Below are 18,254 nucleotides of genomic sequence, written 5' to 3'. Positions count from 1 at the left end.
ATATATAATAAAAGTTATGTAAAAGGTCTGTCTCTCAAAATATCTTGTACTTCATTCACCCTTGTGATGATGTGAGATGATAAAATGCCTACCTGATGAGATGAAGTGAGGTGAATGATGTAGGCACTGTGACATAGCTTTAGGCTACTATTGACCTATGGATGATAGGTCAGAAGGAGGATCATCTGCTTCCAGACCATGGTTGATTGAGGGTAACTGAAACCATGAATTGGGGGTGAAGGCAGGGACTACTGTTTTGGTTTACATAACAATCTGGATTGATCACCAAAGAATTATGCTGATTGAAAAAACCCAATCCCAAATAGCTTCATTCCATTTATATATTTTATTATTTTATTTATATAATATTCTTGAAATGCCAAAAATATAGAAATAGAGATTAGATTAGTGGTTGTCAGGGGTTAAAGAGGGGAGGAAAGGGAAGGAAGTGGGTGTAGTTATATAAGAGCAACAGAGGATTGCAATGGAAATGTCCCATATCCTGATTATATCAATGTCAATATCCTATTTGTGAGAGTACTTTAATTTTACAAGAAATTGCCGTTGGAGAAATTAGGTAACAGGTACAGAGGATCTCTCTGTATTATTTATTACAACTTCATGTACATTTAAAGTTACCTCAAAATAAAAGTTTAATTAAAGAAAAAAGAATATGGTGGAAGGTACTTTTGGTGAAATAAGTGAGACTGAGGTAGAAATGTATTTTGTAAAGCTTTTGAATACCAAAATGAATTTTGGATTTAATTTTTTAGGTAATAAGGAACTGAAAAAAAATTTTGATTATGGGTGTAGCACAAAGTAAATATAAAATTACTCTAGTCACAGTAGATAAAATAAATTGTCTTGCATATACAATTATGGATTATAACAATATTTCACAGAGATCTTCTAAAATACCTTAATGTTTGGAAGTTATCTTTTTAAATAGCAAAGCCTTAAAATAAAACCTTAAACCAATATATCAATAGTTTAAAAAGTAACAGCATTGTGAAATTACCTGGAATACTCTATTTAGTATATAGAGGTAAATCCTAAAACTGATATTATTGGAATTACAACTCTGGCAGATATTGATAGATACACTTCTTTTTTAGGTATTGGTTAATACCTTGGTGTTGTTTGTAAGTACATTGTTTGGATCTCTGATCATACTTTCCGGTTAGAGCAACATTATAAATGATTGCTATATTTCTGAATCATAGATCTGTTTGAGAATCTAAAGAAAGTTTTGGACCATCTCCTCAGATAAATGGATCATCCAACTAATTTTTCATACCTTGGGGTTCACAGACCATCTGAAAGCTATCTCTGAATCCCAGGTTTTAGAATCTCCATCAGAAGAAAAGTTCGAGTATATGGGTATAATTAATTTCAGCGTGATACGTAATCATCCAAAAACAACTACCTAATGAGCATCTGTTTGCTTGTATAGTACCTATGGCAGCTACCACATGGGATCCAAAAAGTATTTTTAAAATATCCCATATTACAAAAGGCTTACAAACTACTTTAAGAAGTAAGCTATATTTATGAAATGAAATGATTATTAGAAGTGTCAGAATGAGAATAGGGTAATTCCTACTTTTAGATCAAAACATTACAACTTTTGTTAATTGCCTCAAGAAGACATTTTGGTAACCAATGTAGCACTGCCTCTTTTGGACACAGGAGTATGAGATGGGAAATAGAATTCTTTATAAGTAAATATCACAAAACTAACAAAGTGAGATAGGAATATTAGAGACTATCTGGATCCATTCACAAGCAAATTCAGACTTTATACTGGACCATGGAGATATTTCAGTGAAGACATAGACACCCTCCCTACCCTCATGGAGTTTACAGTTTTAAGAGGAATAAATTGTTAATGAATAAAATGAAAAATAGCTCACTCTGGGCTGGAGTGTACAAAAACAGTTTTACAATGTCTGTTGAATAGAGTATACTTACTATGCTAAAAAATTTTTGACCTTGAACAAGTATCCTAACCTTTTTGAACCTCAGGAGGCTCATCTGTAAAGTAGGAATAATAATAAATAATGTAATAACATACTGGGTTCAGAGCCTGGCAGTTGGTAGCTACTGCTATTATTATTGGTTTGAGTAGCACTAATGAATGACTAGATTAGGATATTCAAAAGAAGCAGGATATTAAAGGATGGAACACAATAGTAAGAAAGCAAGATGAACATTCCTTTATGTTCAAGATAGTAGGGAGACTTAGCAGTCTCATATAAAAATTTGTATCAGGAGATAATATGTATAATTGCAAGCAATGTATAAATTTAATGTATAAACCTTTTTTAAGGGGGAAGGGGCAGAGGGAGAGGGAGAGAGAGAATCTTAAGCAGGCTCCACAGCCAGCACGGAGCCCTCCACAGGCTCGATCTCATGACCCTAAGATCATGACCTGAGCCGAAATCAAGAGTCTGACGCTTAACCAACTGAGTCACCCAGGTGCCATTAATGTATAAACCTTTAAGAGAAATTGTTACTGTTTTACTATTTTCTTGATTAGCCTGAAGTAGGATTTGTTTTGTTTTATTTTGTTTTTTGGGGTTTTTTTGTTGTTGTTGTTAATAGGACAGTAGCTTTTATATGGGGAAGTCTTTTTATAATATAAAAACTTTGCTTACCAACTTTTACTCTTTACCCTTTCAGAGATTGGAAATGCTTATGCTGTTTTAAGCAATCCAGAAAAACGAAAACAGTATGACCTCACAGGCAATGAAGAACAAGCATGTAATCACCAAAACAATGGTAGATTTAATTTCCATCGAGGTTGTGAAGCTGATATAACTCCCGAAGACTTATTTAATATATTCTTTGGTGGTGGATTTCCCTCAGGTATTTTAATGTTAGTCGTAAATATTATATTTTATGAAGCTAGAGATTCTCACCTCCAGTTAGGCTATTTAGAGATTTATCTACCTTCTCCACTACATTTCTTTTTTTTTTTTTAAAGATTTTATTTATTTATTTGAGAGAGGATGAGAGAGAGAGAGAGAGCACATGAGAGGGGGGAGGGTCAGAGGGAGAAGCAGACTCCCTGCTGAGCAGGGAGCCCGATGCGGGACTCAATCCCGGGACTCTGGGATCATGACCTGAGCCGAAGGCAGTCACCTAACCAACTGAGCCACCCAGGTGCCCCCTCCACTACATTTCTTATAGTATTATGATCCTCTGATGATTTTTCATGAAGATCGAAAAAAGTGTTAGACTTATGACCTTTACTGTAAGTTTGCCTTTTTTCTAGAACATGTTTTAATTTTTTTAAAAAAGAAATGAGTACAGATATTCTCTATTTTATATAAAGCTGAAGAAAGGATGTATAAGGAGGAAATCCAGTAGCAATGTCTTAGTTAAGTGCTATTACAATCACAGGAGGTATCCCATACCCTAGATGATAATTTGACATTGGTTCTCTGAAGAGCTAGGTAGGTACTTCATTCATAACATTGTAATTGCTAATTTGGATGCATATGGAGGTACTTTCCATTGAAATATTAAAATGTCTGATTCATAGGTTATATATAAAGTAAAGGTTTTTAAAATTATATTGAGACAGAAATAATTAGTTGAACTAGGCTATCAAAGTAAAATACTGTGGAGGTACTACTAAATGAACTGGTTTTATAGTACCAGCATAAGTTGTATTGAACTCTACTTATATTTACTATGAGTTCTGTGAAAATTAATTTTCTTTAAGAATAGCTCCTATAGATAGTTAAAATTATCGCTCCAGTCATGTTTACAACGTTTATTTAAATGCTAAGTTAAGCATTCGATTCAAAATTAGGAGAATCTTTATGAATGTGGCAATATACTTTGGTCTAATGGCTCTATCAGAGTATTATTGAGAAAGATTATGGTCATTGATAGGACATATTGTAAAGCATCCTTGAAGGAAAGAGAATGTGTAAATACAAATTAATGACTGAAAATATAGCATATATTTTGACATATTAAGGTATATAATTACTTCTCACAGAAAAATTATTGAAACTAGTAGTTTTGACGGAAAATATGCTAGGAACAATCAGAAATCTTTCAGGTAGTAGTGAATTTTGAGTTACAGTTCTTTTGCTTATTGTAACATAATTTACTTTGTGTCAGTATTTCTAATTGCTCACCTTATTTGAAAACAACCTAAAAGTCTATCAGCAGCAGAATGTTTGTATAAATTGTCCATCTCTACCATAGTATATTATACGAGTATTTTATACTCATTTTTTTTAAATGAGTTAGAGCACAGTCTTGATTTCTAGAGGTATTGGTGATTCATTGATAAATGAGGAAAGCAGAGTTTCAGAGTGATGACCCAAGATTTGTAAAAACAACCAACCACAACTAAAGTCCTTTATGGATGCCATATCAGGTAGGAACTCTTATTCAAGTTTTCGTAAAGAAAGAACTTCTACTTTTTAATTTTTTTAATTTTTATTTTTTTAAAGATTTTATTTATTTATTTACTTACTTACTTACTTACTTCCTTACTTCCCTTTTGTTCTTTCCCATCTGTTCCTCTATTTTGTTTCTTAAATTCTACATATGAGAACTTCTACTTTAAAGGAAGCAAAGTCTGGGAAGAATGATTTCTGTTTCCATCCACCCTTTACTCACAGGAGGAAAGGGCAATAAGCATTCACTACTCTAACTCACAAAACATGCATTATTTTAGTAGTTTAAACAAATTAATAAAAATGTAAAAGAAGGGGTACCTGGGTGGCTCAGTTGGTTAAGCTTCTGCCTTTGGCTCAGGTCATGATCCCAGGGTCCTGGGATTGAGCTGCACTGAGCTCCCTGCTCAGCGGGGAGTCTTGCTTCTCCCTCTGCCCCTTCCCCTGCTTGTGTTCTCTCTCTTGCTCACTCTCAAATAAATAAATAAAATCTTTTAAAAAATGTAAAAGAAAATATGGTTTTTCTGATCACAGTTACTCTCCTTAATTTAACCTTGCTTTTAATTTTTTAGGTAGTGTACATTCATTTTCAAATGGACGAGCTGGTTATAGCCATCAACATCAGCATCGACATAGTGGACATGAAAGAGAAGAAGAAAGAGGAGATGTATGTTTATGATATCATTAGAAATCTCAAAATGGCAAATTTCAGCTCAGGAAAAGCAATTAGAGGTGTCTGAAAATAGGGCAAGTTGTTTTAAAAGGAAATAAGGAGTTTTCTCATACTAGATGTATTCAATAGAGACTAGACAGTTTTTAGGGTTACTAAGGGAGCAGGGATAGAAGTCAAGGTGGAGGGTGGTGGGCAAAATGATACCTCTGGGTTTGGTGTTCTGTGATTCTGATGAAGATACCCCTGCAGTATGCATGCTTTGAAGTTCTCATTGTTGGTCCTAAAACATTTAGAACTAATACTGAAGAACTTAAGTTGGAAGTTACTTTCCTTGTTCTAATGCAGTTGTACCCAATTGCACATAGCACTTAAATGACATGGAGTAGAAAGAAGGTAAATGGAAAGAACACTGGACCAAAAAATGAAAGGCCTGGGTCCCACCTCTGCCACTCATCTGCTCCCGTGTATCGTCCTCAAAGTCAAGGGAAAGATAGTTTTGCGAGAGAGACAGAGAAGTTCCTCATTTGTAACATGAGATCAGTTTGTATCAGTGTTTTCCAAATCGGGATCTCTGCATAAAGCACCTGGAAAGTGGTAATTTTAAGAATCACTCCAGGAAGCTGGTATGATCAGATTTGAAAGCACTGAACCAGATGATCTCAAATGTCCTTTCTGTCTCTAAAAATATATGACAACTGTTGGATTATTAACAACTACACTTATATTACAATTTATTGTTTTTTGATGATTTTTTGTAGGGAGGTTTTTCTGTGTTTATCCAGCTGATGCCCATTATTGTATTGATCCTCGTGTCATTATTAAGCCAGTTGATGGTCTCTAATCCTCCTTATTCCCTATACCCCAGATCGTAAGTAGCCAAGTGAAGTTTACAAAACCTGTTGCTTCCTATCTAGCTTCCTTTAAAGGGCCAGGTGCTCTCTCCAACTTTTAAGTAATCTTCTGTAAGTGTGTCAGATTTTTAAATTTCTAATTTAAAAGATAGTTACTCAAGTGATAAGTTTGTATTATCTTGTTAGTTACATTTCTGTGCCATTGTGGATAAAGACAGAAGTACTATTTTTGAACCTGATAGCAACTTAATGTGATAGGTAATATGTTGAAATCAAAGGCAAAAAATAGTTTAAAAGACAAAAATACTTCAAAGACAAAAGTAGAATTGTAATTGATGTTATATAGATTTATATGATTGAGGGGTATATGACTTCATTCTTTTCTTTGTAAAATATTGGTTAAAGAAAAGCAATTAGTTTTTTGTTATAGGAAGTATTTTTCCACAATACATTTAACCATAAGAGATCAGGACAAAAAGGAAATTTAACACAATACGCATTCTAGAAAACTTTAGTGAATATAGTGAACATAAAGAAAACTTGGTAAAATCATATTGCCAGTGATTTTACAGTATTAAAAACAGATTGGTCTAAAAATAAGAAATAACTTTTTATTTCTAAATAAGATTTTTATTAAATAAAAATTGAAAGAACTTATAAGAACACACTATATTAAAATATTACTTTTTATGACATGGATGGTGGTTTTAGGCAATTTGAAATAATGTAAATACATGATTATCAATATTAACTCTTTAATTATTTTTAATTGTTTTTGTTAGCTTGGTTTGTAGTAGCAGGATCAAATTGTACAATTTTAATTCAAAAATAATGATCAAGCATTTCTTTTACAGTGGATCAGGGCAAACTATTAAAATGCAAACAGAAAACTTGGGTGTCGTTTACTATGTCAACAAGGACTTTAAAAATGAATATAAAGGAATGTTATTACAAAAAGTAGAAAAGAGTGTGGAGGAAGATTATGTGACTAATATTCGAAATAATTGCTGGAAAGAAAGACAGCAAAGTAAGTTTATGAAATGTTTAACATTTAAAAACTTATTCAAAGTCTTCAGAGTCTTCAGAATTGATTATTGTAGATTTCTCTATTCAAGAAATGTTCTAGAATTTCCTGGCACATAATTGGAGCTCAATACTTAAGACACTATGTTTTATGTGGCCTTAAGACAGTATTCAGCACATAGCAAGCATTTAATCAATGGTATTTGTAGTGGTGTTATCGATAAATATTTGGTTGAATGAGTGAATAATACCAAATTCCATTTTATTAAGATGTTGTCAAATGTAACATGCATCATTATTTTATGTACCACTAAGAAAAAAAAATTCTGGCCCATTAGCTATGTCACCAGTTTTAATATGCATCCTGTTTCAGAGTGAAGTTTGAAACTCTTCATTAATTTAGCTTAAACATTTAACACTTAATGTATAATGAGTTCTGTTGACATTCCATTTTCCTTTATTCTGTACATAACTGGGAACACTTAGTGAATTTGTTTAGTCTTTTCCAGCCTCAACTTCTGTAACTTAAGAAGCAGTTCCACCTATAAAAGCTTGACCATAAGAATCTACGGGGATGCTGCATGTGAAGCTAGTGTTGTTATGGTTATTGTTTTTCTGACTGTTAAAATAATAATGTAGACAATATAGTGTAGACTTTGGAATTAAACTAATGTTGAATCCTAGCTCTGAAATTTTTAGCTGAGTGATTAGGGCCAAATATTGTAACCTGTTTGCGTTTACTCCCTCAAGTGTAAAATGGATGATGATGAGGAGTGGGAGGAGGAGATCACTGTCATTTATATAATACCTCTTATTTCAGTCACTGTCCCAAGCACTTTACATATATTAACTCATTTAATCTCCACAACGACACTGTGAAGTTATACCCATTTTATATACAAGGAAACTGAGGCAAAGAGAATTTAGTAACTTGCCCAGGGCCATAGAGGTAGTCCATGATTCAAACAGTCCATTTGTCTCCAGAATCCAGGCACTGTGCTCCACAGTCTTCTCAATAATACCCAACTTTGCCAGTTTGTTGTGAAAACTAAATCAGACAATAAAGTGTTTCACAGGTAGTAAAATGCCCCGAAAATGGTAGCCGTTATCATCATCTCTCATCCACTAGGGAAAATCCGATAAAACATAATTTTTATATAGTTCCAAGAAAGTTCTTATCTCTGGCCTCGGTTTCCTCATCTATATTCTATATGGTGGCAGTTAGAAGAGATACAACCTCCTTGGTGTCTCAGTCTCTGAGTCTGTGAAATCAGTCTGTTCTCAGTGTGGAGAAGGTTACATTAGACTAGTGGTTTTCAACTGGGAATGATTTGCCTCTGCTTCACATTACATCTGGTAATGTGGAAGGTAAAGGGATTGAGGCCAGGGTGCTGCTAAACATCCCACAATGCAAAGGAGAGCCCCCACAACAAGATTTGTCTGGCCCCAAATGCCGACATTGCTGAGGCTGAGAACCCGCGTTAGCAGAAGGTCTTAAGGGCAGTGAATATCAAATTTTACTTATTTCATTTCATTTCACTTTTTGATGTCTAGTGCCTTACACGATCCTTGGCCTATCATAGGCATATGGTAAACTTTTGATGGATATATGAATAATTGGGTGAAGGATTAATGAATTTATAAGAATGAACGTATGAAAGACCTGCATATTTTGTGTTAAAAGAATGACTAACACATTAGATATATCACCTTTCAAATACAAATTCTAATCTTCAGCCAAATAGGGGTGAGTTTTGGATTATGCATACTTAAATTCTATTACCTTAAATTATTGGGAGATTGTATAAATAGAAAGAAGGAAGGAAAAGATATTCATATTTAGGGAAGATAGTATGTTACGGCTAAAGTGCAGGCTCTGAGGCTGCCTTGCAAGATAAGACCCTGGCTCGATCAACATGTTACCTAGGCCAAGTTAGTTAACCTCTCCAGATCTCACTTATGTCATCATTAAAATGTGGACCATAACAGATAATACATGCTAACACTTAGCATAATATCTTGCATCAGTAAGTGTTCAATATTATTACTTACTATAATTATTTTTTTTTCTATCCATACTATAAGCCAAGTGTTTTTGCTTGGTATACTTTAATCTTTTAATCATTTGGCAAGATTGGTGTTAATATTTCACAGACTTTTAGTCTGTGTTCTGTTTACTATACCAAGTTGTCAACAGCTATATTTAGACAGTTTTATGTGTGTCTTTTAAAGTTACTATCAGAAGTCTTAACTAAATCTGAATTTAATAAGTCATTATTTATAAAACAATGTGCTCATGTTCAACAATGTCAGTGGAACAAGACAAAACTCTTAAAGACTAAAAAGAAGTGACAACTAAGTACAATGTATGATCCTGAATTGGATCCTAGATGGGGAGGGGAGGAAATGGCTATAAAGGACATCACTGGGGCCACTGGCAAAATGTGAATATGAACTATATATTAGATAATAGGATTATAGTATTGTTAAATTTCTGAATTTGAAAATTGTATTGTGGTTATGTAAGACAATGCCCTTGTTCTTATGAGAAACATGCTGAAGTAATTAGGAATGAAAGGTCATGATGTCTGCACCTTATTCTCAAAAGGTTTTGCAAAATAATAATCACCACCACAACAATAACAGCTTTTGTTCTAGAAACAGCTAAAGCAAATTTGACAAAATGTGAAGAATTGATCAATCAAGGTGTAAAACCTTTTAGTGTTCATTGTAGTACTCCTAACTTTGTGTAGGTTTGGAAATTTTTTTTTAAGATTTTATTTATTTATTTGAGAGCAAGAGAGATGGAACACGAGTGGGGGGAGGGGCTGAGGGACAAGCTGACTCCCCGCTGAGCACAGGGCTCCTCCCAGGCCCCCGTCCCAGGACCCTGGGATCATGACAGGAGCCGAAGTCAGACACTTAACCAGCTGAGCCACCCAGGCGCCTCTAGAGGTTTGGGGTTTTAAATGAAGATGGAAGTGAGAAGAGCTCAGTATAACATTAATTAATCCACTGATTGAATGCTTTACTTGTTGATTAGGATAACTCCTCTTGTTTTATAAAAAAATGCCATCAAAAAGGTTTTTTTTTTTTAACCAGGATTTTTCTGTTTTGCAGTCATTTCTAGCACTCTAATGTCTAGATTGATACAATAGGTTTTTATAAACTAGAAGCAGTAATTTGAAGTAATGGAAAGAATATTAGGCTAAGAGTTGGAAGTTTGGCTTAGAATCTAGATTGTCATTGACAAGCGCTGTGAACTTGGGTTTATCTACCTCATCTGGGAAGACATATCTGGTATATGTGCTGCTGAAGCGAGCACTGGGAAGACATATCTAAAAGGATTTTACAAGTGCCTCATTTGTAAATAAAGGGGATGGAGCAGTTTTGATTGAGTTGTTAAATTCTAGCTAGATTGACTGAATAAAAGGTTATTTCTGAAGATCTTTAAAAAGAGGGTATACTTTTGCTGTGAGTATGTTTTGAATGTGGTCCTGACTGGATATCCTTTACTTTGGCCATTGTTTTCCAGAAAACATCTTTTCCAGTTACATCTTTTCTAAGTGCCCCCAACCTTTGGAAGTGTTAATAAACACTGAAATGACTGAGAGTAACAGGAAGATAACAAGGAACAGTTACCTAAAGATTCATAGTCCATTTATTTTTCTTTAGTAATGCTACCCACAAACTGAAGGAAGTCTCAGAAGTACTTATTTGCTAAATAACACTACTGTGATTCTATAGCAAGCTTTCTTCCCTTTTGTGTTCCTTCAGTAAGATTTTCTTTTTTAATTTAAGCAAACTCAGGACAAGATTTCAAATTTTTCTACTCCAGTCTTGGCATAATTAATTAATCTGAAACCTTAACAAGAGGTCACAGATAAAACAACCACTAGCAGGATTGAATAGCATGTAATTTATCTTTAGTATGAAAGAACAAGATGATGCTTTAGAGCAGTAGTTTTTAAACCATTGGGGACAGGAGTGAGGGAAAGGGATAGGATTTTATTTTAATTTGTTTCCCAGAATAGCTCTGTGTTTGCTTTACATGCTAGGCTTCCAGAGGCTTTTAGGAGTAAGACTTGGATTTCTTTCTTTTTTAAAAAAAGTCAGTTAATAGAAATAATATTGAAGTGCTTCTATTGAATATCATTTCAGCTTAAATAAGTAGGTGACCTAAATTATTATCTACTTAGCAAAATATTTTTGTTTGTTAACAGAAACAGATATGCAGTATGCAGCAAAAGTATACCGTGATGATCGGCTCCGAAGAAAGGCAGACGCCTTGAGCATGGACAACTGTAAAGAATTGGAGCGGCTGACCAGTATTTATAAAGGAGGATGAACAAGGATTGTATTTATACCTTTTAGTGTACTCTTTATTTTTTCTGTAAGTAAGTTTAGTTTCATCATGAGAGCTAAAGAAAAAGATTGGATGTTAAAAACTAAACTGAATAGTTGGTCCCTGAAATCTTGGACTGTTTATGACCTAACTGGCTCCTTTAAATAGTAGGGAACTGAAAACTAAAATTAATATTTTACTTATGCTTCTGGCAATTATTTTCACTTTAAAAGCTTATATTATTCCTAACTAAAAATGTCTTGAGAAAGGATTATCACACCTGTAGCAGTTTCCAGTTTTAGTGATTCTCCATGTTTCCTTTGGTCATGTAAATATTTATGGAATGATCACTTTGTGTACATATGGGTTACTGCATTTTTATTTAAATTCTTTTAGCATTTAACTCCATGAGACACTTTAGTTTAAACTGATAGAATACATGTTCTGTGACAAAATTACGTTTCTCTTGTCAGATGTCGAATGTGGAGTTTAAGCAATGAAACTTTTTCAAAAAGAAAAGAAAAAACAAAAAGCTGTTTAACTGTGTAAATCTTGTAGCATTATCAGCTTAGAGGGAATTGATATTTTTAATATTGCCATTATATTCCAGAATATATATTGAGATAAATGAACTGGTGTAGAGTATCAGTTTGCTATTTAGTTTTATGAATTGCTAAGCCATGCATAGAAATGAAATGCTATACTGATAGATTTTAAAGAAAATACGAGGAAATGGCTATGTAGATATTAAACCAAAAGGGTCTTCAACAGTAAATTGCAGTTATGTCATTTGCAATTCCAGTAATTCAAAGGCCCCCACATGTTTATATTTCTGTCTTTGAAGGCTGCTAACATTTATGAAGAAGAGGACCCAACTGTTTCGCCCCCCATGGAAATTTTAGTCTCTTCTTAGTGATCATTTGAGCAGGATCCAAAGTAAATGGGTTCTTCTACAAATGAGTAATAAGAGAAAAATACTACAAAAATGAAGCTTTGTGCCTTTTAACCTGATTGCCAACTCTTAAACATATAAGTAGATTACAGCACACTTACATGATCAGAGCATGATCTGTTTGGCCACATGCAACAGTGAGCAGCAGGTAGAATAGTGATTTATGGCAAGTTATCCTTACAAAATTCTGAGCTAAAAACTATTCACCATTGAGTAATTCAATTATCTTATAGGAATAAGCTCTCTGTAATTCAATCCATAATATAAATTAGAAAAATAAGCTGGAAATTGAAGTTTCTGGTGCCTGTATATTGAGTATGAAAACTATTTGATTTCTAGTGTTCTCTGTTTAACAGTTGTAATATTTTAATGATTTTGCTTCATACTCAGTTAATGGAACACGAATGCATCTTTGGTAGTTTTGTGTGTGTGTGAGAGCATGCTAGTTCTAGTGGCAGTGTTCTTTTGTTTAAGGATTTTTTTTTCTGACTGTGGTTGATTATTATAGCATCTGTTGAAAAAAACTGCTAAAATGACCAATCTTTTTAAAATGTTCTCTTGTATCCCCTTTTCCAGATGAATCAGTAGAAATATCCGAATGAATTAGTGAGTTAAACTAAACAACATACTGCCCTAGGAAAACTGGACATCTTCACCAGTTTTCTTTTAGAAATGCAACTTTTAAATAAAACAAAATAGCAGTGCTTAAAAGAAAATACAAATTTAAATATCTTCTTGAGCCTGCAGAATGAATTTTTAGAAAATAAGGTCATAGCATTCTAATTAATTTTGAAAGTTCATATACATCCGAAAACTTACAAAACTTTAAATGAAAAAATTTTGTCCATTTATTTTTCCAGTTTTAATGAGAAATTTACGCTATTGTGATTGACGCTAATGTGAATTGAGCTCTTGTTGAGTGATTCTTTTTCCCTTAATCTTGGCTTTATGGGGATAGATGAAGTTATCAAGTTAAGTGAAGTTATATTTTATGAAGTATATGGCTTTTGGACAGTATTATATTTCAGTTGCATTGCTGCATTCCATCACATTTTGTAAAATGTTCGGGGGAAATGTGTTCGATAAAATAAAATTTTCAGACAACTGTGAGAAATAACTGATCGAGTGCCTGATAATTTAAGCCACATATAAAGTATGCAAGAAAAGACTAAGTCCTTAATGTCATCTATATTTTGGTGTAAAGGCCCAATCAAGTGTCTTAGAATTTTGGGTTAGTTCTACAAAGTAAGAAGATTTGAACTGTCTTGAGATGTAAGATTTTCATGTTTGCTACTCTTACAATAAAAATCCCAACATTTTGCCATCTTATTTTTACTACACGAGCTTTGCAATTTCATTTGATAACTTGTACTGTTCATTTTAATTGCCTGAAAGTTGAATCTTTGAATACTGCTTTACTAGCTTTTCTAACTGGTATTTTAGAAGTTTGGCAGCAACTATATTTATTAATGCTTTACATTTTTATCTCTTTTTACACATACATATAAATGTTGTCCTTGTGAGGATTTGGGGGAAAGTAAATAGTACCTTTTCTCCTCCTTTTTTGATTGCTTAGTTCCGAAGTAGACTGGTGCTAGTCGCTTATAAGCTTCAGAATTTATTTTGACCAAATCTGAGAATTTCATTCTCAATGAGAAAATTCAAGTTTTAATCCATCTAATAAATAAAAACAATATATTTTGGGAACAGATTGCATTTGAATGCTTAAATAAGAATTTGTTTCATAATCACTACAGTTTTTTTTTTTTATAATTTACAGAGATTTGGTAGAGAAGAGTAAATCCTTAAGGCATAAATATGCCAGTGCATTAAGCGACTCTGCTTTTGTGTCAGCTCAGGTGTTCACAGGAACAGGAATGTGGAGTTCCAGCCCTTAACTGTGATTGCACTTTTATGCTTTAGTTTTCTTCCTGTTAAATCTTCAGTTCCGCTAGTATGTAAAATAGTGTATAGTGAGAGAAATGATTACCCTCTTCAATTTTTCTTTGTTGATCTGTAATAGTTTTAAATGCAGCTGTTATTTAATAACTGTGACATTATTAATAATGTATTCCCATGTATTTCCCTAAAAAAAACAAATCTCCGACCTGTGTTAAGGCAGTGAAATATTTTTTGATGTTGACCTGAGAACCAAATGAGCCATCTTTCCAGTTAAGTAAGTGTTATGTTGAAGGACCATATGGTTCAAAAGGAGAATTTGTGCATTTATTCAGCTTCCCCACATGAAGCTTAGGTTCCTATTACCATCTGTCTTCATCCTGAGTGAAGCAGACCCGAAAGGGCATTCATAATCCTTTTTCTTATCTGAAGAGGAAAACTTCTGAAAATGAACAATAAATCTGAATTTTAATCTTTACTAAGTAGGTAAAAAACCGTGTCCATTGGCCACATTGGACTATTGCCTAGTTAAAATCCATAAAATTCTCTATAAATAATGAAAAAGGAAAGAGTAGTATAACAATAACTCACAAAACTTTTTAAATCTTTTAAAATTCTAATTTGTAATTACAAAGAAAAAGTGAGTAGAATGAGGATCTTCAAGGAATTCTTGCACATCCCCTTAATAATCTGACAGGCAACACAGTCCTAGAATTCAGACTTCCTTTTTGGTTTCCATTACTGTTAAATAAACACTTTCATATAAATGGAAACATTTTCCCTCAAAACATTAATTCAAAACATACTCCTTATATTAAGGATTATATAACCACATTTTTTGTAAGTTCCCTGTGTGTAACTTTTTCCTCTTGGTATGTGATTCGTTCTCATTTAATTTATCTGCTGGTTTTGGGGCCAATGGACTTGTGAATATTCTGTGGATGTGTCCATGTATAGGTGTACATATATATATTTTTCCAGCTAATACCTCAAATGTGTGTTTGTTTAATATATGCCACACTATGTTTGCACAGAGCAGGGCTTCCATTAGCAGTGGATATTCTTAATTCTAACTTTGAAAAATCATTCCACAGAATTTCATTGGTGTGAATTTTTTCCTTGGATCCTTTTCAAATTTTAAAACAGATTCCTATTAGAAGGCCCACACTTCAAATATTATTGTATCTTTCTGTCTCTAGCAGTGGAACTATGTAGGGGTAAGAAGTGTTTCTCAAAAGTGTCTAGTTGAGTAAGTTCTTATGAACTGTTGGGGTGACTGGTTGCCGAGCTATGTCGTAACTGCACAGCGATGACACCCGGCATGAATTTGAGCAACTCTTACTCATTTTGGCACAGGAGTCGGGACATTCCAGTCTGATTCTACTTTGCCATTTAAGAGTATCACTAAAGTAATAGAAGTTTTCCGGTGACACTGGAGTATTTTAAGCATCAGTTTCAAAATGAACTGTTTTTGAGTTGGCTGACTATACCAATGAGAAGAAAGAAACTCACACATAAATGATACTTTGTAATTATATTAAGAAATGCTTCTTACCTATTTTTGTTTTGTTTTCATTTTTCGGATGGCTACATAAGACTTTCTTCCATTTAAGGTTTAAATCACGTGTTTTTTAAAAGCTGCAAGTAATTTTCAAGGTGTGATGGAATTTTAATGGAAGCCTTGTATAAGTTAAATGAAGTGAAACTGGTAAAGGAGATCTTACTTTATTTGTCTATACTGCATTCAAGATTATACAATTAGATTTAAAAATGTCTGATTTGTAAAATACTTAATATGATATCAGACTTATAAAATAAAATTTTCTGTGTGAGAATTCTGTTAAAGAAAATGCATTTGATTTTTAATGAATGTTCTGCTGAATGATTTGTGATGAATTTTTGTCTTTCAGTCTCTGCAATTTATCTCAATATATGAATAAAAAGAAGGTCTGTTCTCACTGTAAAGGGTGTTTTTTTTTTTTATTTAAACATTTAATTTGACAGAGAGAGACACAGAAAGAGGGAACACAAGCAGGGGGAGTGGGAGAGGGAGAAGCAGGCTCCCCGCTGAGCAGGGAGCCTGATGCAGGACCCTGGGATCACGACCTGAGCCAAAGGCAGACACTCAATGACTGAGCCACGCAGGCGGCCCTAAAGGATGTGTTTTTATCATGTTTTATATTCTTAATATGCACTTTCTTCCATTCATTCAACCATTCAACAAATGTATGAATGCCTGCTTTATCCCAGGCAGTGAGCTCAGTGCTGGGAATTAATCACTGAACAAGACAGAAATCCTTATGGAGTTTACATCTAGCCAGGAAAATAAATGTAAAGTAAATAACTAATTATAATTGTGGTGAATGCTACAAAGAAAATTACAAGGTTCAATGAGAGCACATCTAGAAGACTTAACCTACTGTGGGAGGATCAGGGAAAGTTTCTCCGAGAAAGTGAGCTTAAGTTGAAACTCAAAAGACAAGATAAGTAGGACTGAGGTGAATGCTAGAGATATATTTCAGGCAGAGTGTGCTAAGTTGATAAAGCCATAGCAACTTTGTGGAAGTGAAAACAAACTTGCATGAGAACAAACTCATATGATTATAGCATAGGAAAGGCAGGGTAAGTTAGAGAACTAAAATAAGATAGGGACCAAGTTCCATAAGACCATATATAAATTATGATGATGATAATTGGACTTTATCCTAAGCCAGTAGAAAACCTTTGAGATTTTTGAGGAGGGAGTTACATAATGAGACTTGAGTTTTTGAAGTATCATTTTAGTTATTGTGCAGAGAAGACTGGAGGGCAAACATGAATATAGGAAGGATAGGACGTTATTGGCAAAGGAGAGATGATCATGGCTTGGACTAGAGTAGGAATACAGATAAATGAATGATTTTGAGAGATATTCAGGAAGTAGAGTCAAGAGAATTATTTGATTGATTGGATTTGGGATAAACAGAGGCAGCAATTAAAAACTTTCCAAAAATTTGGTTGTGAAAGGGAGTAGAGAAGGATGTTAGCTGAAAGAGGATGTGGTTTCTAAAGAAGGCTTTTGTTTTTTCAATTATTAATTATATGAGATCGTGTTTATTGCATGAGAGATCTGTTTTATTCTGTTGTTTTTCATTCTGTTGTAAAGGGGCAGGTAGAAAGTGAAAGAGTAAAGACAGAGAAAAAGAGGGATAATAGCAGTAAGTGCCTGATATGTCCAGGAGGATATTATGTCATTGGACAGATGGAAGAATTACTTTAGCTAACTGACCACCAGCATTCTTTCAGAAAGGAATGCATGGAGGATGGGTGCTGCAAAGGCAGGTAGATTTGTAGTGTTGGTGGTAAGATGTCATGGCTTTCATTGGCTTAATGAATAGGCAGTTTATCTGTGTAAAGTGGGGGAGGGGAAAAGAAAAAGAAACAGGCTTAGAGGAGAGTTTGAAGGAATTTTTTTTTTATCACTGAGTCAGCTGATGAGTGAAAAAGTAGGATTTTTACAAGTCCCAGATTGGTGACAGAGTTTACAATCTGTTTAGTTGTATGTGTTTTCTCCAGCCTAACCCATCAACCTAGGTATAGGCAGTGGAATACAACTCATTGAACTCATCCAAAGTTGGGGTTCTGTCAGGCAGGAAAGAAGGTAGGGGAGTTTAAGTTGTTGACATGTGAGTGACTCATTGATTATCTATAGTATGCAAGCCAGAGATCAGAGGAATTAGTCATTTCTCAGGTCACTGCCTAAATCTAGGGTGTGATGACAATGAGTGGTAGTATAAAAGTTATTGCATATGACCTTATAATTGTATTCTCAATGGGCCAAATCCCAAACCATAGCCAGAATCAGTATTAGCAAGACATTTTCCAACTTGGCCAATCTAAGTGATAAAATTTTCATATTTGTATGTTGGAAAATCAGCAAGACTCTCCTCCCCATGAGTTTGAATACCAATTAGAATTTTCACAGAAATAGTGGAGCCAACCTAAACTGAGATGATTGGTAGATTTTTATGGAAAAGAATAAAAAAATTGAGACATCTCTGGCATATACAAAAGCTAAGAGAAACTTAAGCTAAAAATAGCAGAAACAAAG

The 18,254-nt window shown here is 33.9% G+C and overlaps 1 protein-coding gene across 1 annotated transcript in view; it reads left to right on the top strand.

The window, feature by feature from the left end:
* Positions 1-13,594, top strand: part of DNAJB14 (DnaJ heat shock protein family (Hsp40) member B14) — a 47,357-nt gene extending 33,763 nt beyond the window's left edge. The window contains exons 4-8 of the mRNA XM_027599128.2: positions 2,683-2,868; positions 4,994-5,088; positions 5,853-5,962; positions 6,800-6,972; positions 11,192-13,594. Coding sequence (XP_027454929.1) covers positions 2,683-2,868; positions 4,994-5,088; positions 5,853-5,962; positions 6,800-6,972; positions 11,192-11,316 — 689 coding nt within the window. The 3' untranslated portion in view covers positions 11,317-13,594. The remainder of the gene's footprint in view (positions 1-2,682; positions 2,869-4,993; positions 5,089-5,852; positions 5,963-6,799; positions 6,973-11,191) is intronic.
* Positions 13,595-18,254: the final 4,660 nt, after the last annotated feature.

The sequence above is a fragment of the Zalophus californianus genome, chromosome 2 (assembly GCF_009762305.2).
Source record: "Zalophus californianus isolate mZalCal1 chromosome 2, mZalCal1.pri.v2, whole genome shotgun sequence".
NCBI classification, from domain to species: domain Eukaryota; kingdom Metazoa; phylum Chordata; class Mammalia; order Carnivora; family Otariidae; genus Zalophus; species Zalophus californianus.
This window is presented reverse-complemented; position numbering and strand designations above follow the sequence as displayed.